The sequence below is a fragment of the Thunnus maccoyii genome, chromosome 21, assembly GCF_910596095.1.
Source record: "Thunnus maccoyii chromosome 21, fThuMac1.1, whole genome shotgun sequence".
Lineage (NCBI taxonomy): Eukaryota > Metazoa > Chordata > Actinopteri > Scombriformes > Scombridae > Thunnus > Thunnus maccoyii.
The window spans coordinates 8,347,287-8,371,809 of NC_056553.1; the positions used below are offsets into that span (position 1 = coordinate 8,347,287).

At 39.6% G+C, this 24,523-nt stretch overlaps 1 protein-coding gene across 1 annotated transcript in view; it reads left to right on the top strand.

Annotated features, from left to right (window-relative positions):
• The window catches only part of LOC121888598 (cadherin-7-like), a 106,904-nt gene extending 82,753 nt beyond the window's left edge, over positions 1-24,151 (top strand). The window contains exons 9-11 of the mRNA XM_042400215.1: positions 3,278-3,395; positions 7,073-7,321; positions 22,323-24,151. Coding sequence (XP_042256149.1) covers positions 3,278-3,395; positions 7,073-7,321; positions 22,323-22,837 — 882 coding nt within the window. The 3' untranslated portion in view covers positions 22,838-24,151. The remainder of the gene's footprint in view (positions 1-3,277; positions 3,396-7,072; positions 7,322-22,322) is intronic.
• The last annotated feature ends 372 nt before the right edge of the window (positions 24,152-24,523 follow it).

The following is a 24,523-nucleotide window of genomic DNA, read 5'->3' on the forward strand; positions in this document are numbered from 1 at the left end:
AGTTTTGGTACTTAGTTGGGAGAATAAAACATACAACCTCAATTTTTCATATAACTATAACTTTTCACCAAACTACTAATTGCATCACTTCTAAATAGAGAATTTTGCCTTAATTAAATATATAAAGTTAAAAGAAATGTATTCATTTTCTGTTTTGGGTTATAAAAAATATGAGTTCAAAGACAAAATAAAAAAGTGTTCAATACATGACACTTTTAAATACTCAGTGTTATGTCCATGTTTCAATTGGTGGTCAAAAAATATTAAAATTTGATACCCGATCTTTTTTTCGTCTAATAAAATATACCAAACTTCTGACTGCATCAGTGTTAAATAATATATTTCTATGATAGAAAAAGAATCTGTCCAACTTTCATTACTTGAAACTTTTAAATACTCTATGCTAGTACGTATGGTTTTGAGTCTTGATACCGAGCTCTACTCACATCTATAATTCCTATTCATTACCATATGATTATTTTACACATCTTCATAATTATGTGAGGTGCTACAACAAAAAAAATGTGATTTTACCATAATTAGACGAAAATTATTAATAATGGTTTGTCAGGTGTCACCATATCTGATGGACAGTGTTTAACTTTATCACATTATTAAATTAAGTATTGTCACTTTTATCTTGCTATGTCGCTCAGTCGACGGCAACAAGGTGAAGCAACTTCACAAACAGCAACACTAGAACTCGGTAGACTTTGCTATAGTTTGGATTACAGTCTGTTAGACTGTTTTTGCTTGGTTGTTTATTCACAGCTTCTGGCATTGTCATTTAATGTTTTAGTTGGATATTGTTATTTTCAGGATAAGTGAGGCTACTCAGAAATGTCATTGTTAGTGGTAATATATGTTCAAGGACAGCATATAGAGACACCTTTGTGATTTTATATCCTTTTTGATCTGACGTGCAACCATGTGTAAACTCAAAAAACCTTTAATTCTGTGATTCATAGGCCTCCTCAGTCTTGCCTGCGACAGGCACCAGTCTGCTGCTGCTGTTAATGTCTTTCAGTGAGAATTTATGTCTACATCCATGCCTCTCTCCTCCTGTCTCCTACTCAACCCATTAGAGAATTCCCCACCAAAGGTTCTCTGGAACGCCGTGCATCAGAGCCACACTAATGAAAGGCATTATACATTACAAAGTGTTTGATTTAAGGATGATTTACAGTCCTTTTCCTCAGCGGTGAGGAACGGAAACCTTCCTAGAGATAAGCTCCGAATTCATCTACAATATTCAAAGGACATCAAAGGTTTCAAATTGTGTATAGGATTCATCGTCGGTGTGAGAACCACAGAGAAACATTTCTATCAGATGTGAAATTTCCATAACAGAGTGAGAGGCACATGAGTTATTATGATTCGAGAATCAATGCCGGCTTTCATGATATGCAGCAGAGCATGCATGCGCTGCATGTTTAGGTGCTCAAATGTTGCGCTTACCCGTCACTGATCTGGTGCTGACACAAACATCAGATCTGTGTGTGTGTGTGTGTGTGTACTAGATATCCCAAATATTCCTGAACTATAGCAGATAACCTTGTTGCACTGCACAATCTCCACTCCTCTTATAATTTCCCCTTGCACTGTAATACTAAACAGTGAAAAAAATGCATACTTTATGATTACTTTTGCTGATGAAAGAGCAACTATTTTAATTGTGTTAAGAAACAGAGTAAAATATTCATGAATTTTCACCCCGCCTGCCAGTTTTAATAATTGGCAGGATGTCGTTTACCACCTACACCAACCCCTAATACCTGACAGCTTGTAACCAGCAGCATTTAATCACAGCTGACAACTGATAATCCATGTCTCAACACTGATGGATCACTGGCTTTTTTTTTTTTTTCCTTCTTCCTCGCCCTTTTTTTAATTTTTTTTTTAATTTCGTTTTTGTCTTGATGTTAGACACCGAGCTGTTTGTGGCTGCAATATGTGATAATTTAGTGTGAATTGCTTTTAAGAATCTCATGGATCCCATCCACGGGTGTGAGTTGCTACAGGGTTGAGTTTCTAGATTGCCTACAAAGAATTCAGGAGGCTTGATCTAAATTTATAAGGACACTGCTGCAGTAACACCCACTTTGATGGCCGTCGTGGTGGCTATCATTGGTTGTCCATATGGCATGTTTGTGTGTGATATGCTTCTCCTTTGCAGCATGTACTGAGTGAGAATTTGCTTTCTTCCCTTCTTGCTGTAGCTGTAGTGCTACTGCACATAATAGCTGAAGTTAAAGCTTAGTGAGGGAGTTTTTTTTTACTGAAAAGAGATAACTTGATTCTCAGATACCACATTTATATGAATAAATAATCGCAACAGTACATGCTGGTGGGTGTAAATAAATTGGTTTATTTGCTAATTTGATTTTCTATGTTATTTATGGTTGTCAACACTGCCATATAATAAAGGGAGTAGCATTCTGTTTAGTCCTTGGTTCAGAGGCAAAATAAAGTGGGCCGAAACAAATAGCATTCACTTGTTTAACTCACAGATATGAATGCTTGTCTTGCATTGCCTCAAGCAAGAACAGTTCTTATCATGAGTCATTTTCATACTTGTAATAATGTAGGAATGCCAGACTGCATAGCATAATGCATTTATTTTGAACATCATCAGCGGAACAATATTCAGTGGACTGACCTGACATTGTATTTATCTTTTATAAGGTGGTCGTACATGCAGGTATATCCCATTGCGCTTAAGCTATGTAAATAACCAGAATGTGAGTAACATATATTCATATAATATTGAAAGTTACCTCTAAATGTGTTATGGTCAGGTACTGAGGCCGAGAAAATAGTTGCTGGGCAATGATCTGCTTTGGAATAAGTACTTCCCAAAAAGAAAACACTTCATCCCTAAGAGGTTGCCAAGCCCTTGCCAAATAAGCACTTACTGTACTTCAAGAGATAAATTACACAAAACCACAGCCAAACATTATAAAACAAATCTTTTCTATAAATCAGAATCAAGTTGATTTTCTGCGGTTCACTAACACTGTTGCTTGGCCTTTTAAGAAAGATTTATGATGTCATGTATATAAATCTATGACAGAGTGGAAAGTGATGCATATACAAAGGTTTGACGACAATGCTTCACTCAAACTGATTCAATGTGGAACAAGAACAGATAGATCTGTTCGTGTGTAAACACTAAACATTTTATAGCCTCAGTTAATACCTAATCAGCCAGTAAGCAGGTAAAGATCACCAAGGTAACTAACCTTTAATGTCCTTTTTGTGTTCCCTTTGTTCGCAGGTGATCCAGACCATCAGTGCTGTGGATAAGGACGAACCTCTGAGTGGTCATCGCTTCTATTTCTCCCTTGCTTCACCTGTTGCCGGAAACCACAACTTTACTCTACGAGATAACAAGGGTGAGGCACCCCTCAGTGTTATTCTTTGATATTGCCTTCAGGCTAACTAGTCTTACTGTTGTGATTATCTGTGGTTGTAGGATAAAATGTATTCATTTTTCTATCTGGTAGAAGTCTCTCTCAGTGTAACTAATTTAACATGTCTTCGTCCTTGCCAAAGCTCCAAGTGTCAGATCAACCTTGTTGCATGCAGTAGCTAAATCAAAAAGTTCCTTGAGAAAATTGGCAGTGGCCTTCGGAGTCTGTAAAAGGTGTTGGTCAAGTTAGGTATGGAGTATTTGCTGTTTACTCCCTTCGAATTGAACTTAGCGGCAATGCAATTGACATTTTGGCCATTGCTCACTCCAGCTCTTTATATCTGCCCTGTATCTGGACACAATCTACTCTGCAATCTGACTCAGGAGAAGCACAGAGTAACTGGCGCCTCCCGGCGAGCCCGGCCGTGCCAAATGAAACCATAACTCTGCTATGACACTGCCCTCACTGCCCTTTTTTGCATTTTGTAATTGTTCATCAAAACTGAATGCAAAAACAAACTTTCCACTGCAACCGGAGCACATCTGACATAACGCAATTTGTGCCGCAATCCACCAAGCCACAGCCTTTTTCTGTTTAGTACACTTTAACCTGAACATAAGCTAATACAAAACAATGATTTGCTCACCACCTACACGCAAAGCAGTGGGAGGGTGAAGAAAATTTGCTTCTCCTATAGGGAAACTTAAGTGTTTACATTTGCATATAGCTTTAAAGACACTTGCGAGTTGTGCCTGACTCCATCATCAGTTGCTTACATGAATCTCCGCTGCTTTAACAACATGTGCGGCGCTGATAGACTCTCTGAGGTAATGCCCTGTATTGAGTGTTTTGTTCACACATGTGGGAGCTTGGCTAAGGCTGCCATGTTACATTTCAGCAGGAGCAGCAGCAGGAGCCAGGTTGTGCCACAGTAATCCGTTTGAGTGCAGACATGTGTTATGTGATGAATTGGATGTTTAAGGTAACCTCTCAGCGGATTAAGAGCAACTTGGCCAGGAGACAGTGTTTGATAGCTTTGTCGAAAAATGACTCTATAAGGAATACATTTTGAGAAATAAGCGTACTTGCTTTCCTGCCGGGAGTTATATGAGAAGATCGATACTACCCTCATATCTGTCCATTAAGTATGAAGCTAGTGTTAGGAGACAGTCAACTTAGCCACAACACTTGGCCTCCCTGTAAAACAACAACTTGTCATTGTTCCATTTTTGCTTGTGTGTGCCTTGAACAAACAAGATGTTAAAGGTAGAGTCAGTTATTCTGGAGAAAGATTGTTGATGTTTGAACTAAACACCCAAACAACGACATCCTTCCTTCACGCTCTTTCAGAAGCTCCACCCCCCCCAAATTCATGGACATTGCCAAGGCAACCACCAAAAGAGAAATATGGTGGAATCCAGAGTGATGCGTCAACTGTAGAGTCACTTCTGTTCCTTTCACACATTATCACAAGGGAGGAAAAAAAAATCGTCTCATGTGAGCACAACAGTCCATTCAGACTCTTCGCCTCTCTGCGGCCTCCTCACTTCTCACTCGACCTGCGTTCAGCGTCTCTGTCGTCTGTCAGCTGCAGCTCCTGGAGAGAGTAGCCGGACAAACTGCCTTCACCAGACTGACTGACAGCAGAAATTTACTGAACCAAAACAGTTTGCATGTCAGCTCCACGGGAAGAAATCAACAGTGTTTGTATTTATTGATTCATGGATACGGTTAATAAGTTGAAAACACATATGCAGTGGGATATTTGTGTGATTTAAACAGCTGCCTGCTCAGATTACGCTTCACTAAACGGGACAGAAACAAACTCGGAGCATAAAAAAACACAGGGGGTCTTCATGAGACTGTCTCGGATTCAGTGTGGATTGATATATTTAATAAAATGGAAGCGTATCTGTTCCGTGAGAAAACACTTTCTATGTGAATTGGCCACGGCTTCTCCTGCCTCCAGTTCGCCAGGCCTCCCCAACCATTCGACGGGTGCTGGAGACAGGAGACTGTCATGTCCTCACACAGACAGCTGCTCTGATGACTTCCCCCTGTCCTGTGCATGACCACAAACACCCCCTGCTGCTGATTGGCTGGAGTAGTGTCGGGCAGCTCGCTCTGAGCCACTGTGTTTACATGCTCATTAACAGAGCCAGTGTTGTGTATGAACACCGGACTACAGACAGCTAGCGGACTGTGAGGAGATATTCGCTGAATTTGACAAAAAGTGCATTGGATTAGACTGACTTTACCTTTAATTAATGAGCTTTAGTCTTTGGACATTGCCAGGTGAGCTGTTGCGCCCTTTTTCCAGTCTTAATGCTAAGCTAAACTAATCTTCCTCTGGCTCTAACTTCATATTTAATAGACAAAATATGAGATTGTCTTTGTCGTATAACTCCTGGCGATTGCACATGTTATGACCTGGCTCAAGTGGTTTCAAGTTTCCCGAAATGTACAACTATTCCCTAAAGGAGTGTTTAAGGGTTGGCAACTAAAACACTTCATAAAGTTCCTGAAGGGTTAGGGTTAAGGGTTGGAATTAATTGCAAGAATGTGATACACAAACTCCAATCTTTGGACCCATGCCCATCCACCACCTCAACCTCCAAACCCTTACTTTCTGCCTCGCTACATAAAAACCACACTACTTCCTTCATTGGCACTGAACTGACATCATGATGTGTGGAGTCGTCCAGTATGAATATAATTCTTTAGGGTTAGTATATGGAGAGGGCCCTTATTGTCTAACATTGGGTTGACCTCACTAATGCTGTTGTGGCTGAATGGGAGCAAATCCCTGCAGCCAAGTTCCAAAAACTTTTGTAGATTTTATAGACGCATATTAATGCCCATAGTTTTCAAATGAGACATCTAGTGTCTTATTTTACTTGTATGTGTTTTCCGCCTTGCTTCCCACAGATGTTCCTTGAGGACAAATAATAGACACAACTGAATGTTTCACATTTAATTCAAGAATATATTTAATATTTTAATGCTCTATTTTAAACCCGTCACTGTTGTTACCAACCAACTGTGTGTTTTTGCTGATTTTACTAATGTGGCATTTACAAAAGACCCCATCTCTATATTCATTTTTTTTTATCTTGTTCTAAGACTTCTCTGTGAGCAAAAGCAAAGAGCAATCTCAATATGGCTACGAAAAACAAAGGAGTTGTCCTTCAAGGCAGAAATCTACATTTCAATTGAGACTGCTCAATTTGAAAAGCGCATTTTAATCTATTGATAAAGTTGTCATGAAATACCTTTTTTTAGCTGGTGTAATAGCACATTGTTCTCCTCTGGCTGCCTCTTTCTCTCATTGGCAGAGATTTCATATAAGATTTTATCATCAAACCAAAGCTGTTATTAGCCAACAGGTGGTCAAGACCAGGGAGCGACATCACAGTGTGTGATATAATGAATTGTGTTAATGACACCATCTGTTGGCATTCTTGCTTTTTAATACTGTAAAATCATTTCAAACTGCACAACCAAAGCACGGTAATCATTACAGAATAGAAGTTAAGCCTCCTACTAGTCATATATATGCAGTTCATTGTTCATTTGAAGCCATAAACTTGCAATTAATTACACTTTCCTGGCTTTTATTTCCTTGTCTGACCAAACTGCGCTTTTACTCTGTTTTGCAGACAACACAGCATCCATATTGACAAAACGAGGGGGTTTCCGGAGACGGGAACAGCCTGTGTATCGGCTGCCTGTGTTGATTGTGGACAGTGGAAGTCCTGCCCTTAGCAGCACAAACACACTCTTGGTGCGTGTGTGTGACTGTGACTCTAATGGTGAGACCTTGTCTTGTGGAGCTGTGGCATACACAGCAACCGGCCTGAGCACCGGCGCCCTCCTGGCTATTTTGGGCTGCATCATCACACTTTTGGGTAAGATTTATATGACGTCAGTGTCTGAAACAAAAGTCCATGTAACAACAACTTTTTTTTCTTTCTTTTGCTGAGAAGGTTGGCACGAATCATGAAGTCATCATTGCAGAGGAGATTCATTTGTGTTTCATTTTTTACAACCTTGTTCCTTTTTGGCCACTATTCCTATCTAAACACTACATCCCAACAGTTTAACAACAACTGAAATGTGGTTACCAACCAATGTTTGTGGGTTTGTCTGATCATCGTCGTGCTTTCCTCTCAGGCCCATCTAGCAATTAAAGGACCAGTGTGTAAGATTTAGTGGCATCTAGTGGTGAGGTTGCAGATTGCAACTGAATACTCCTCCCCTCACCCTCCCCCTCCAAGTGTGTAGGAGAACCTACGGTGGCTGCGAAACCCGCCAAAAATGCTAAAGGCCCTCTCTAGAGCCAGTGTTTGGTTTGTCCATTCTGGGCTACTCTAGAAACATGGTGGTGCAACATGGCGGCCTCCATGGAAGAGGACCTGCTCCCTATGTAGATATAAAGGATTCATTCTAAGGTAACGAAAACACAACAATTTTTATTTTCATGGGATTATACACTAATTAAAACATACTTATCAGTGTTATTTATCCGTCCGTTCTGCTAGATGCCACTAAATTCTACACACTGCACCTTTAAGTGTCAACTAAAACAAAAGCTCACTACAAGAACTTAATTTACAATTAATGTCAATGCAATTACTGCACGTAGGTAGATGGCAGCAGCATATATAAGTAGAAATTAGCACCAAGAAAAAGCTAACACATCATCTAAAAGCAGGCCTGCGGAAAAGCAATAAAACATCCAGCAGTATCAGCAGCTAATAGCAGCTGATGTTGCCAAGTGCACAGTGACTGACCAGAGCCAAGACATCAACTGTTGACATAGATATTAACACAAGCAGCAAATATTTAGCTTGGTGAAGCAAAGCAAAGTGGATCTCAGCGAAGAGTAAACCCTTTGGAAAGAGTCACTGCAGTCCCAAGCTTCTGACAGCAGAGCAGGAAATTTACACTTTTGGCTTGAAAGGTGTGTTTGCAGCCAAGCCAATTAGTGCTAACCACTAATATGAACTGTCTTGAATGCCCATGATTGGACTGTCTGTCTGATTAGACAGCAGCAATTTTAATAATGCAATTCAAATTTAATTGAAGTAAATGTAGATACACAGTGCTGCGTCACAAAACACTGTACCTCAGTATTTACAACCCATTCAGACTTATTTTCGCTACTTCACTCAGCTGAGTAAGTGAATAAGCTGAGTAAGCTTTGCCAGAGCACAGTTGAATCTTGAGGTCTTGCACAGGTCAAAGCTGGCAGGAGATATCCTATTATATTTCCTCTTTGGTAAATACACGTGACCCAGGTCAGCAAACTCTGAATAGCAGACTATGTTGACAAGTAAAACATCTCTGAAATCCTGCCGAAAGGATCAATTAAATAGGGTCAGTAGTGTGTTTTGGGGATTTTTTGAGTTATTGAGTGTTTAGCTGGACTAACTGGTAAAATTCATTCTGTGAGTTGCTCAATTCACTCAACTAAACTACTGTTAGATAGAATACGTGGTCACCCAAGGCTGTTACCTTGACTCCTTGTAAAATATTTAATTCTGTTTGTCCAGCCTTTCAGGAGTGTAAGAGAATAAGTATATTTATCCCAAAAGATGCACTGCCTATGTCTATATACTGGAGTCTTCCAGATTTTTATTAATTTGTAAAGTATTGTTTATGTTAAGTCATCAGATTTTCAAACCCTTCTATTGCAAGTTATGATTTTGTGTGTCATTTATGTGGCAGACAGCCCCTCCTGCGCTTAAGCACACCATACTAAAAAAATAAAGTGTAATGATGTGCATGTTCATTGTGAGAAGGCAGTGCCTGAAGGCAGCCTGAGACAGTGATGAGATTTTAGATCATTTTCTCTTCTAAGGGAACTCTCATGGTGGCTTCCCCCAGATATGTTTCACTGTATTTTATTAACTTAATTATAATATTTTATGGAGGTCATAGAAAGCTGCATTTCAAGGACAGACACTCTTATGCTTCTGCTTTCTAGTATTACACCATATGTTAAGATGTTAGTAACGATACTTGTAAATGAAAACTGATTAGCATACCCTTAAAGATGATGCGGCATTGAGCCATCACCTACAGGCTGCATTATTGCTCATAAAACCCACAGACAAAGCGTTACCGTATCAGGGCAGAGTCATAGTTTAACGCTTAGGTGATCATCGTTGAAAGCTGAAAAGGATCTAAACAGCTTATACAATAACTGCAATGTTTTTCTTTGATGGGGTCAAACTTTGCCTTTTATTCCAGTCCCCTTGAAGTTTGCCTTCTTTTTATTGAGACAGAGAATACTTTTTGTGACAAATGAAAACTTCAAAAGAGCAACAGGGGGAAATACGTAGCTGCACAACCCTGAACCCAGCATCACTAATGAAAGCTGGCTCTATTCTGCACAGCATGGCCTCAGGCCACAGGCTTAGAACTAATGGCCTCCAGTTTAATATACCTCCAAGTCGCCTTGTCTCTTCTTTTGTGTGAGCATGTGTGTGTGTGTCTCCTTAGCTGTCCCCATCAGTCTGTTTTGCTCAATTGGATCAGCCTCTTTCCCTTCTTTTGTGTGTTTCCTCTGTGCATATTCTTCCTCCCCCCTCTCAGAGCAGCTCCTCCTTCCCCTGTATTAACAACCCATGTGTGACCGCTCTGCCCAATCCTTTATTCTGATCTTCCTTGATGGTCTTCCATCAAGACCTCTTTCAATTTGTAGGTTGCAATCGAGGCTGTGATTGTGTGTGATTGTATTGTGTAGGATAAGACGTGAGCCAGAATAAGATCCGAGCTGTGTCTCACCGCTGGCATCCTCAGGTGCTGTCAGTCTCAAGACTTAGATCTGCTTCTTTTTCCCCCCTTTCCTCCATCAATCTCCTTCTTTCTCATCAGGTGAGAGGAATACACACTTCTACCAGCAACACTGATTCTAGTTATCTGTCATCGTGACTCAGTCTAATAACTACAATGAATGTTGTGCGTGGAGAGCTCTTCGGAGTGCCACTCTACTAGTCTAAGTATTCATCAGTTTTGTCTGAGAACTTCAATCAAAACAGTTGATTCAAAGTGTGCTGTTCACTTTCTCTACCTGCCTGCATGCTTTTAAACCGCACAGCACTGTATGCACATTAGCTTTGCTTCGACGTACTCATAAGCTAAGTGGTCATTAATCATCGGTTGATATTTTTAGATTTAATTACTGAGCTTGTCCTCTACTCCTTGCAGAAAAGTTCCTGCAAATGCCTGGGCACAAGTATGTTTTTTGTTAAATTACATTTTTTTTAATGATGTCACTTTTGGATGATACATCCAAACTACTGAGACAATCATTATTTTGTTAAGATCGAATGCCTTTATTTCCCAGTACAGGTCAGATATTGTTCAATCCTCCTGAGGGCCAATTAGGACATTACGTAGCACTGCAAATCTCCTGACAGTTATTTCTGTCAGAGTATTGCTTATCAGACTCATTCTATAAATCTTCATGTCCATTTCTGCGGCTCTTATTTTACTGTCTGTCTCCTGTTTTAGTCCTCTGTCTGTGTCTATATTTATGTGTCTGTAATGAAACAACAGACAAACCCAGTTTATTTTTCAAATCAGATCTTTAAGCTTGACTGTACACACTGTAACCTGCAAATAACCGCAGCAGACTTGTGTGTGTAAACTGTAATTATTTGCTATCATTAAAACACTGGCTGACATGCTGAAAACAAAAACTAAGAGAGGGAGAAAAGGAAAATCATCCCTTTTTTTTTTAAAAACGGAGCTAGTCAATTAAGAGAAAATTTGTCTTCATAATGGCAGCCTGGCAAAAGCTAAAAAGACCTCTTGTAAGGGAATTGTGGGAAAAGGGAGGGAAAAATGCTAACAGCTTGGAAAAGGATACAGAGAAAATGAAAAACAGGAATGTTGAAAAGACAGTAAAGAAGCACAGGCACATAATCTGGACAAATAGAAATAACATCAGCAACAACAAAGACACCATAAAAGCTATTTGAATCATGAAGCAAACATGTAGCAGCACTGATAAAGAGTAAGATTATTTTAGCCAGCAACATGAAGGTTTCTGCTTTTGCTGATTGATTGTTTTTAATACCCTTCTTCAAGCCGTGGTGCAGACTGCATTTGTTTCAATAAACAGTGTCACCCGTGGAGGAGAGTGATATCTGTCATGTTGTTGAGGGGGCATGACACCTCTTTATTTGTCTAAACACCTTTATTTTCTTGCACCCTCTCCTCTATGCTTTTTGATCTCTGATGTGAAATAAGTTCTTAAACACATTTACAGTAGATACAAAGTGCTTTAGTAAAGGTCTTTTCAGACCAAAAGCGAATAACTTGTATGAATGAATTGCACGTCAATTAAAAAATTCAAACCCATCTATCCCTACGAGCCTATCCACACTGAATCCAAAACTTTCATATTTCGCGATGCAGATTTCTGCAAATTTCGTATGCTGATAAAAACAAGTCAACCAATAAAATAATGATTTTTGCTCAAGTGATCAATAGATTTTCTCAAACGCTGTGATCGCAGCCAACCTCATAATTCCCATACTGTCACAGAACAATAGAAATGGATATTGATCACTTTGATCCATTTGGTCTCACAGCATAGTACGCTCTTTGATAAACAATGCAAAAAGTATAAAGACAACAAAAAGAACATCTGGGGAAGTATTTCAGCTGAACTTGATTGTGATGGTGAGTAGCCTACAAATAAACGTATATAGAACGTATATAAGTGAGTGTATATAGAAAAACATTTGTTTCCATGTGCATTAGCTAATATTATGCTATGGACATTATACATGTCAGAAATTACATGTAGTCATTGTGAAAAGTATGCTATAAAACCTGATACATCAATTATCAATTATTTCTGTTGCGTATATACACACGGTCTGGTGCCTGGTGTTGTAAGCAAGATAGTTAGTTTGAATGTAATGTGCATGCTATGGTATGCTTTACTGTTCAGTGGAAGAGGTCCAGAAAAGTTGGAAAAACCTCTGGGACATCTACATTAAGAGGAGGAAGGAGAACAAAGAAGCAAAGAGAGGACAGGCAGGAGGAAAGTCAAAAAAGAGTGGAAGTATATGAGCTCACCATCCTTCCATGAAAAATCTACCGAGCCATGGAGTTGACCATTACAAGCTGGCCAACCATGTGTCAACTATAATAAATGCATACGTATGATAAACACATCTTGCTTCATACTTCAAATGCAAACATATACCAAACCCCTCTGTTCAGTCCAGTCATGACTGATGGAAACCATTCCATACCTGAAATAACAAGCCCGTCTCTAGTGTGTAGAGATGAGTGCAGGTTTATTACAACATTTTTTTTACTGTCCACCACAATTCGTAACTTTTTGATTGTTCCACCGCTACACTGTTTCATTCACTGCACTGTCAACGCATGCACACGTTTTCTTCTTCTGCTCTGTTTCTTCTTCTAAACAATTAGTCCAACGCCAGTCCTCCACTAGTGGTGAATTACAGTCTCATGGCATAATAGAATAATCCAGTATTACTATTCATCCACATATTCCTGCAGTGTGTATTCACATAAAAATAATAAAACAATATTATTTAATTATTGAAGTGGTTTTCCCCCCAGATATTTTTTTATTTCAACACTGTATGGTAAGAGATGTTTTTGTTGAGTTTAAACGAAATTATTTTAAAGCGAGCAGGGGAAATTAAACTTTAATTTCTAATAGTTATAATGCCTTATTTAAATAAATGTTCTGTTTAATTGGTTTGGTATTCATCTGCAAATACCCGAATATCGAGATAATTTATTTCATTTCTTTATCCAGTGGGCATAGGCTATTCAACATTTGGGGTCTATGTTAGCAATGTAGCTATTAAAGCAGAAAGACATAGGAACTGTATAGCTAATATGCACACATCAGTATGTGTTTATTTATCGCAATATTGAAGAATGTTATCGCACATCGCAGATTTTCCCCATATCCTGCAGCCCTACTTACAACAGGACATCCAGTAACTTGGATGAGGAAGAGAAAAAAGATGAAAGAGAATCCGAGGCTGGATGTGAAGGAGAGGTACAGACTGAAAGGGAAAAGAGAAAACGGAAGGGGGTTGATGCTAGTTTGAAAGCGTACCTGAAGCAAAAGGAGGCCAGAGAGCTGAAGAGGGCACAACATAGGCAGGAGAAGAGGGAGGGCAACGTCTCAGCCTACCTGAACAGTTTGGCTCCTGCATTAAGAGGGCTGCCTCCCCAGAAGCAGGACTTTGTTAAAATTAAATTTCATGAGATCTTATTTCAAGCCGAATTGAGTCAGGCTTCATGGCCTCAACCAGATGCAGGCAAGTTTTTTGCTGTACCTGTACGGCCAAATCTAGATGTACTGCTGTGTGTAGGTGTAGGTGTATGTTATTAGTGACATTCTCATTTCTGATACATTATTAAACATTTTGATTACTCAAGTGTTTATTTGTATGTGCCACTTGAAGGGTCAAAGTACTAAAATGAAATAGAGCCATCTGCAGCCCATGGTGATAACAAAAAGTAATCAATCAATCAATACAATATAAAAAAAAGATTGGAAAAAATTAAATGAATTAAATAACAATAATAATAACAGCAACAATAATAGTAATTAAATTATTAAACAAAATTAATTTAATTTGGAGGTACTTATAGTTGACTTGAGTATTTCCATTATGTGCAACTTTCAAATTTTACTCCACAACATTCAGTAATAAGGCAAGAATCTTGTACCTTTTTCTCTTAGTTTAGTCTGGTTTCTGTTTATGTACTTCAAAAGTAGATTTTCTTGAGATGTTGTGTACATCGCTTTGGCCCTGTGGTGGCCTGTGAAATGATAGTCATGGGCGTGGTTGGACATTACCCTCCTTTGCTGTGAAGAGAAAACTGTAGCAGGTGAGGTAAATAAATGGGGTTTGGCATCAAGTTGAGAATGAGAGGTCTGATGCACAGAGGCATCAGGTCCATAGAGACTCATCTTGTGAATTGCTGAGTCCTGTGCTTGTAGTATCACAGGATTCAAGTCAGGGAAGGCAGGTGTGATGCAATCAGTTGTTGGACTGGTGACAGCCTGAAAAGTAGACATGGTAGACCGTGCCTGAGTGACTGTGCAGACTGCATCAGTATCTCCTGATTGAGTCAATGGGACGAAGGGTGTTGGATTGTCAACACCAAGAGCAGAGGACCAAACTTCAAGTGGGCAGGAAATTGGAATGGGCAGAGGTTTGTCAACTTGTGCCCAGATCTCAAACCTCTGGAAGTCAATCAGGGGTTCAAATTGGTTGAGGAGGTCTTTGCCAATGAACAGTGGGATAGTGTCTAGGGGAGAAACATACACAGGGTGGACAAGGCTCATCGGTCCAATGGTGAAGTGTATTAAGAGAGTACGCTTGGACTTCACAGGGGTGCACTTTCAAGAATCTGTTTAACCGTTGTGTCATTGTTTAGAGCTCATAGAAGAGTCACGGTGATATCCGCACCAGGGTCAAGGAGTGCCTCATGTACTAACTGACGCTCAAGTGTCGCATAGAAACAAAACGTACATGCAGGACCTTTCTCAGTTAGGTAACACAAGAAATGTTGCTCTGATAGTTCACTCCACTCCACTAAGAGTTTCTCCTTCAGAGTTCATTCGGACAGTAGAGGCAACACTCAGAAACTGAGAGTGTCACTATGTCTGGTGGCTGCTTGGGTTGGACCAGTGTTGGGCCCTCAAGAGAGAATTTGGAAGGCTAGGAGGTTGTGGACAAGTCAGTTTGTATTTTCTCCTCCTCCAGCAAGTTCTCAAGCACACATAGAGAAGTTTCAAGACTAGACTGCGTGACTGAACGAGTCATGTTTAGGTGATTTTTGTAGCTGTTTGTCTTGAGAATAAGAGTGTTGGGATCTGATAACCTAGCTTATTATCACAAAATCAATGTTTTCCCCATTGATGGAGCTTTCTCTTGTGGGAGTCTGGAAAAGGGAGTGATGTGGTTCGGGCTTTGTGTGGCCCTGCCTCTTGCCAGGGCATTGTGGCTAGGAATGAGGCACATTTAGCTCCCTCAAACTCCAGGGGCAGAGTTTTGAGGTAGGTCTCTAGTTTATTGATGCGCATTTCAGCTTTAGTTAAACATTGTTGCAGGTTTGTGCCTTCTTCTTGTAGCTCAAGTTTTTGGGATTTGAGTTGCGTGGTCAAGGTAACAGTAATGTCACCTAGTGCCTTCCTGAGCACATTGTCTTTCAATGGTGAGCTCAGAGCTTTGGATACAAGCTCTGGCATCTGCACATCCGATGTAGCAGAATTAGGATCTTGGATTTGTTCTGCATAATTTGGTATCAGATTTTTAGTCATACAAGCTTCAGTGTTTTCGCTTTGGTTGGTGTGTTTTGACATCTTCACAGCTGAGGTTGCCATATTTTGGATAAACACAATTTAATCACAAGATAATTTGATTACCAGGTTGTTGTTCAGTTCTACTTTCTTTTAAGTCTCAAGGAGGACAAAAGCACATTGACAAATGTGTGTGATTCTCAAAACATTCAACAATAGCAGATTACGAGCTAATTATTTGCTTGAATTTCTTATTGACCAATAACTCAGTCAATCATAATTCAAATCATGATATGGGATAAGAATGATAATTAAATTTGTATATACATATACAGTAATTGGTATCTTAATTTAGGTCCCAATGCTAGAAGAGTAAATTAATTACACAACAAAGTTATGTACAGTTGCTTGTATAAAGCCAAAATAGTTCTAATGAATGTTTATAAATTTTCTTGTTGCAAGAGAGTCATAGGATGCAGCACAAGCATGTAATAGAATTAACAACAATGGCATATATTGTTCACTGAAGTTATATTTATATAGAGAGAATAGAATTTATTGGGGTCTGCAAAGAAATTTTCTTTCCTGAGGGAAACTTTCTTTAAAAGAATTTAATTTCACTTATTTTTGCACACGCTTGTCAATGGATCACATGTCATACTTAACCTGAATTCTGTTGACTAAATCAGCAGCTTTGCCAGCTGTGTCTAAAACACAATGGAAGTCTCATACTTGAGGGATGTAACTTGATCACTGACTCACATTCGGCAACACCCACTGACGGACCTCCACTCTCAGACTGAACTCTAGCCAGTTACTCCAAAAGTATAGACAGATCAACTTCAGAAGATAGCACATCAGTTAACCATTTAAATTCACATACAAAGAGACAAGCAGCTAAGCAGCTAGCATAGTTATTTTACAGCTCAAAATCCTCCTGGATGTTAACCTAAAGCACTTCTCAATATGTCTCTTACACTCAGGCTTCTGGACCTTGCGTCACTCTTTCATAATGTTTTTGAAAGAATTAAACTTTTCCTCTTATACTCCTGGGTTCATTATCTTACACAGGTTCATTTAATGTGACACACTGTTAAAGGTTTAACGACCCAGCAGTATATAAAAGTGGTTCATTTTAGCTCTGCAACATTAAAATGCTCCTTACACGTTAATGACAACTGATACTACAACAGACCATGGTTAATGTATCCATGCTGCCATGCTACTTGGCTAGCAGGAGAACTGAAGTATGTTTTAAAGGTCTCCCTTATCTGTAGAGCCTCTACAGATGCTCAATTTCCCCACAGATTCCTGATTGGTGAAAGACGGCATTCAAGGTCACCGCCATCTTCAGTTTGGTCTAGCTGCCTTTGCTGTTCCTCTTCTCCAGATGGTCTTAGATAGTTGCAGAGAATGCAGGCAGCTTTGACCTCTGACCTTGATCTCTCCACTGTTGACTCAATTCTGCATGCTCTGGAGAGTCAGTAATTAAAGATCCTCTGGTCTTCTGGTAGGCGTTGTCTTGGGTAGGGCCGTAGGAGATATGGCTTCATGGGGAAGGCCTCATCTGCCACAACAACATGATTGACCTTCTCCAACTCTGGTGCACCAGGGAGCTCTGCTGGTGGTGAGACGTTGAGGGATCCATCATTTTGGGCTTTGACAAGAGCTGAAATTGCAAAGATTCCCCCATTACTGCTTCTAAAGCTTCCCAGGTCAATTGCTAAGAAAGGGTAGTTGGCATCCACAAGGGCAGGGAGTACAACAGAGAATAATCGTTTGTAATTAAATAATTGTGACCCAGAGTTTGCTGGAGCCTGTAGGACAATGTGTTTGCCGTTTAATGCACCCAGACAGTTAGGGAAATTCCATCCTCCCTTGAATGCTTTGGCAACACTTTGCCAAACTTCCTCAGTTGGTCTTGGCATGTATGCCTCCCTCAGACAGGCCCAATGGCATTGCATATCTCAGTCACAATGCCTGCAAGGGTGGAAATTCCCAGGAGATCCAGCAAAGAATCACTGCATTACGCATTATCATTGCCATAAGGCAAACAGCTTCTGACATAAACAGAGGGACATTTTCACAGGGTCCATCTGGCCCCCAAGCCCCTAGGAAGCAATACAGTTTTGATGGATTCTTAATATGGCCACCTCCTGATTGAACACTGGGTGGGATCTTTGATTGTACTCTCCCGGGGCCAACTATGGTAGCACATTTATAGAGCCAAACTGTTAGCAAAATACAGATGTGAAATACAGCTATAGAACATTAACTATATAAAGCGTTTGATCAAATAACAGATTGACCATTTGAAAGTAATATTACTGTCAACATTTGTGCAAAGCAATGGTCTTGACAGATGGCAAAGCATAATGGAAGCTAGCCAGCTAGCTTTCATCAGGTAGTTAGCTAATGTCCTCTTGGATTTTGCAAAAGGAATAGCTGGAGTACACCTAACAGCAAATGAGTGAGTGCAATGTTTGGGAAACATTTTATTTCGGTCGGTTGGGTCGCTGTGCCCATGTTGTAATGCTGAATTTAATTATGACTGGTTCCGAAATACTTCAGCTGACGTTGTTGTTGTCAATCTGTCATGCAGCAATGGCGCTAATAAGATGTCAGCATGGGATAGGAAATCGCACGTTCATTTTATCAAACTGCATGTTCACTGAAATAACTAAAACAACTGAAACAACTGGAATGTTTTGTTGTTTTGAGTATGATATTGTCATGTTGGCCATGAGAGAGAGTTCGTGCTGCTCATCATAGCTAGTCAATGTATGTGATCATGTCAAAAATCCTCCCCAATGATACCATAACTCACCTCAGATACACTGCCAGACATTGTTCAGGATTTATTGGCTCTCTGTAGTTGGTCTGTAGTTGGACTGTAGTGTTGTTTCTTGATGGAGGGGGCCACCAACTCCAACACCTCAAACTGCCCTGCGGTCATCCTAAAGTAGCCCCAGGTACATTATTAGCTCCTGTACCAGGCGATGATACTCCCCACTTTCCTTTCTCTCCTGTAATAACGGGTGAACCAAATGTTTTCTATTCTTTTTAATCAAAAGATACATCATAAGCTTGTCGTCGCTACTGCTGCCGCTTGAAGAGTCCATGACAACGATGAATTGATGATTGTGTGACAGTGCAAAACTTTAATTTTTAGTGGAATGAAAATTTGTCAATGAATATTCAGCATTTTAATTTTGTTTTTTTGTTTCGTCTGTGGTGTGTTAAGGCCATAAGATATGCAGGATGATCTGAAATCAGCAAATCCGTTATGAATGAAGTTGCATTTTCAGTGATTTTTATTAATTTTATATCAGCCACAGTGTAACAGTGAAATATGACTTCTGTTTCAGTAATATGACGTATTTCTGAGTGAATATGTGGGCAGGGTATATGTTGAGAGGGATTTAAATCAGATTGTTAGATCAGGGGAGAGGAGGATGAGAGAGCAATGAAAGAAGTCAGACCTGAACCACGCTCTTTTGTGCATTTAGAGATCCAAGCAGCCCTGACCCATGATATCACTCTGCTTCTACGACCCACAAGCTAACAGTCAAAAACCGTTTTATATGATGGGCGGGATTAGTTGGTTGCCTACAATCTCATTTCTTTGGATACATTTATGTATATGCCCCCAGGTTCAAGACGAGTCATCGAAAATATTTTTTTATTTTTTACATTTACAGAAAGAAAGAGAAAAGAGAAAAGAAAGGGGTTTTTAATATAAAAAATACTCAAAAATGTTTTTTTAAACAGTATATAACAAGAGGTAAATCAACAATTACTACAGGGACACAGGATTAGAACTTGGAAAAATGTATTTTTCATTTTGCTGTGTCTGATATACAGAAACACTGCTTTGCTTCTATTGTATATATCTGTTTCATTGTCTCTGTATGCATTTCCTAACCTGTTGTACCTGAGAAGTGTGTAATTAAACTCTCATGTACCGTCCTAACTAGAAACATAGTTAAGAGAACAGTGAGTATTTTGAGTATTTCTAGATAAGCAACATGATTGCAGATCCTCAGCTCCACAGTTTCTACTGGTTGGATGCTCTGTTTGTTAAAAAAAAAAAAAAGCTCCAGCTTTGTGTACAAGAAACATCCCATGTTGTTTTTAGATGAACAGCAGATGCGGGACAGCTGGTTAATTAATCTGCCTTCAAATTAATCTTTTAGGGCCCAAATTGTCGCAGTATGATCTGTCCAGTCAGGTAAAGAGTTATCAGTGGCCTATCAGAAACAATTAGCTGTACTAAAATTAAGCAATGCATTGTGGGTTATCCTACATGACCTCAGTAACCACTGTACGCTGTCAAAGCTATCAGTCAAATTTTATTTGTATATCACCGTTTGCACAGGTTAGAGAATTTCAAAGTGCTTTACAGATGACTGACAAGCTGATAATAAGACAGAACAAATGTAAACAGTATAAAAACAAATTTACTGTTTACAAGATAAAGTTGATATATTCATCCAACGTCATCTTGCCACCAGGAATTAGTACTTTAGCATGAAGCTTCCTTTGGTTTCAGACAGCATCACAGCTGCTGATTTACATCTCTTTTAGAAACTGCACTGCAGTACAGAAGCATTGGAAATGTGTGGGTGACAAAATGAGTGAATAATCAGTCCGAGGTTCACCAGACTCACACAGAGCACAGAAAAAAATACTCTAATGAGAAAATGCATTCAATGATGCATGCTGGTAGGAAAAGGGCAACATAGAAAACACACCTTGTTCACTATCGATTGGGCAGGGTAGATCATTTAAACAATTCAATTACAGCAAAAGCCATTGTAACACTAAATTGATCTCCTTTTCCTCTGTTTCTCATTTAGTTTACATCACCAGTAAATGTGTTATGAAGGATGGGCCTTCTGTCGTATCATGGTTATGTGTTTGCTAAACTGTCTGGGCTGGAAATAATTTCTTACAGGACCCTTGATACCTGATATAGACGGACTATTTGTATGCTCGGCCATCCACCTGCTTATTCTAGTAGGACGTGATTGGGTGTTGGCCTGTTTCCAGTCTATGATGCATTGTGGCTGCCTTCTAGGCATTGAACCCTTAAGAGCTTTGCTGGAAAGCACTGAGAATATTCTATTCCAATGTGCCACTTTGTAATTCACTTTGGAGAAGCCCTACTGAATTGAACAGAATTTAGAATGAGTCAAGTTCCTAAAATCAGAGGAAACAATCTTCCGCAGAAATGTTTGGTATTCTGTCTCAAAGCACAAAAAAGTGTCAGGGATATTAACAGTGGCTATTAGACTTGAGGGACCAAGTATTTCACAAAAAAATATTGAGTAGGGGTACTAGTGCTGCTGTTGTAGGGTACCAGCAGTCACCAAATAGCCAGCAGAGATCTACCCATTCATCTCTTGCAGCCTTTCCATGTGACACTTTCCTCCCTTCCATCGCTTCCATTTGCTCCCTTATTAGAGGCTGTGAAGTGGTTTTTGAATTTGGTTCCTGGGCCTCTTTCCCTGCTGCTTGCAGTAGCTCAATGCTGTGAAGGAAAAGAAATATGGGCCCACGGAACGATATTTCACTGGCACCAGTGTGACATTGATGGATAGAGGATCATTAGACATTTGCCAGTTTGCTTGGGCGTAGAGTTATTTTCAGCAATAATGTATGGGAGGGGAAACAGGGGCTTGAGGAGTGCCTCTGGTAAGATCTCAAAGGGCCACGGATTCCAGTTTGGTGGAGTTTTGTACAAGTCTTGAAGCAAAATGTAGGTGGTGGAAATCACAAAGGGCCTCTATATATTGCATTGTAGTTTTAGTTTTATAAACTCTGATAGAATTAGCAAAGCACTGCCTTTGGATTGATTCATAGTGCAGTTGTTCTAAACCTTTTTTTGTCAGATATATCCCCACAGCCCAGTCAAATGCACCCAAGCCTCATCATGGTCCAAATGTATTGATAAAATGGATATTATGTAACATTATTAATTATATAATAGTGGATATTATTAGCCTTTATGTTCTCATACAATTGAAGTGTCAAAATATCGCTGGTTTGGTCAAGTTTGTACTACTATAGTGGCTGAAGCTGGATTTGTCTTTGAGTATTTCAACTGTTCATCCATTAGGTTTTAACTATTCATTCAATACTTTTAGCTAACTATTTCAACTGTTTTGGCCTATCAATTAATTTAGCTATTTCAACCAATTATCCATTACCTTAAGTTATCTTTCAACCATTTATCATTACTTTTAGCTATATATTTCAACCATTTATCATGGTTTTTAGCTAATAATTTGAATCATTTATCCATCACTTTGAGCTATTTCAACAGTTCATTCATTGCTTTTAGTATCTTTATAAGTATGTATTTGATTAAAGTACAATTTCAATTGTTTCCAATTACTTGAGCTACTCTACAGTCATGTACCTCCTGACAACTGCAGAAGAACCACATTGGGTGCGCAGAAACCCTGGTGTTTTTAGCTCTTCTAAACATATCCCCGCATCTTTTCAGCTGACTGGCACAGAAAGTGTATGACAATGTTTTCAGTCAATATTGACTCAGTCATCTCTTCCTTTCTCTGCAGTGATGGTTCTGTTAATTGTGACAATGCGTCGGAGGAGGAAGGAGCCCCTGATTCTCGAGGAGGAGAGAGACATCAGAGAAAACATCGTCCGTTACGATGACGAGGGCGGCGGAGAGGAGGACACGGAGGCCTTCGACATGGTTACCCTCCGCAACTTGAACGTCATCAGAGACCCCAACGTCAGGCGAGATGTCACACCAGATACGCCTACCTTCTTTCATTACCCATCAGCTACTCGCCCGTCTTATAAATCCCTGCCGGACAATGTGGTGTTCCGAGAGTTTATTTGGGAGCGGCTTAAGGATGCTGATGTTGACCCATCAGCTCCCCCCTATGACTCTCTGCAGACATATGCTTTTGAAGGCAGCGGCTCTGTGGCAGAGTCGCTAAGCTCACTGGAGTCACTAAGTACAGACTCAGATCAGAACTATGACTATCTCAGCAACTGGGGACCACGCTTCAAAAAGCTGGCCGACCTCTACGGCAACAGCGATGGCACCAGTGTCTTCTCATAGCCCCAAAATGTGTCTCCTAACATATTTCGGACTAAAAAAAAAAATAAGAGTAATTTATTGTCAACAGAGAAAATGATTTTGTCTGCCTTAGTGCATTGGAGGAAAAGATTCAAAGACAACACAAGAGAGATTGAAAGAAAAACACTTTGACTTCAAAGGTTTTTGGTTTGTTTACCTCCTTGTATGGATTTTCAAAAGCGTGCCATGGTGAGTTTTGACACAGACTTCAAAAGTGGCTTGACTGAGGAGGAAACCTTGTGTGCAAAAGACATTAAAGGTTTCAGATTTGGGCTCCAGTCCAACCATTGACTGCAGAATGCATACATGATGGAGCATTTTTATGGTGAGGCACCTGTCCTTTCATTCCAGCGATGGGCACGGACCCAGCACCCTTGCTTTGATGCATTCCTTTGCTATCTTTGTGCTAAAAAAAACAACATAAAAGTTTCTCATGAAATGCAGTGTCCCTGGCGGCTAATTAGTAGTCACTTGACTGTTCATATGAAATTTGACAACAATTTCTATGTTTTTCTTTTTTCAGGTTTTTTTTTTGTTTGTTTTGGTTGGGGTGGGTTGAGTGATGAGGGGCTGTTTTTCATAAACATTTAAAAACATAGCCACATTGTTCATGGACTCATTCATACCTTTCAATACTATATGAAAAGTGCAACTGCACACATACAGTATAAACAAGTAGTTGATGTGCTAAGGAAGTGATGTGAAGACATAATTTGTGCAAATAATAAAAAGAATGACACTCGTCAGTTTGATGTCTCCACTGGGTGAAACAGGAAAGCGAATAATTTCTCTTTTAACAATACATCTTGCAGATGTTGCAATGTAGTGTTTGTCTGAGTCTGTTTTTTCTTCAGCCTTTCTATTGCCAAGTCCAATGTATGATTTCTGAGCTATAAAATGTCAGGATTAAGTTGTTCTGCTTTTGTACGAGGCGGGTGGCGGTTTGAACGAAGGCTACATCAGAGAGCTTTGTTGAAGGACCGGTCCTCGTCGTGCTTGATTGCGAGATTCACGCCACCTAGACTCTAGAAAAAAGAATTTGTTTCTGAAGTGACAGTCCTTACCTGGGTGAAGTTGCAGTTTGTACGTAAATGAATTTCGCTTCTGTAGTTTGCAGAGTCCAGCATATATTGTCATACAGAAATTAAATCAATAATGTCCATGGTTTGTTTATTAATGGTTAAAGGACACACTGTATGATAATCATATTGTGCTGATTTTCTTTCTCAGCTTAGACAAATTATGTTACGATTGGGTGTCAACATGTACAACCGATATGTATTATTTATTTTGAAGAGGCAGAATTGTGCAAATGATGTTTTTATCCTTTTTGCTGAAAATAAAATTGACATTCAGTTCCTTAAAAGACTGAAGGGATTTCTTCCAGTCTGTCTGAACGCGGGGAGAAAAACAAGTAAATAAATAGAGGTTATTTCTGACAATAAACTACAACCAACACCTAACAACAACGATGAATGATTAAATAGTAGTGCCTCACTCTCTGCATTTGGGGAACTCAAGGAACTAGAGAGGGGATTAGAAAGGGAGGAGGAGGAGAAAAGAAAAATTTCTTTTTTTTCATATCTCCTTTTGATGAGGCTTTTGTAGTTGAAAGGCCTGATAGAGACAAAGCACTGACGCTCCGCAGAGGCATGTGTGATGACTGCA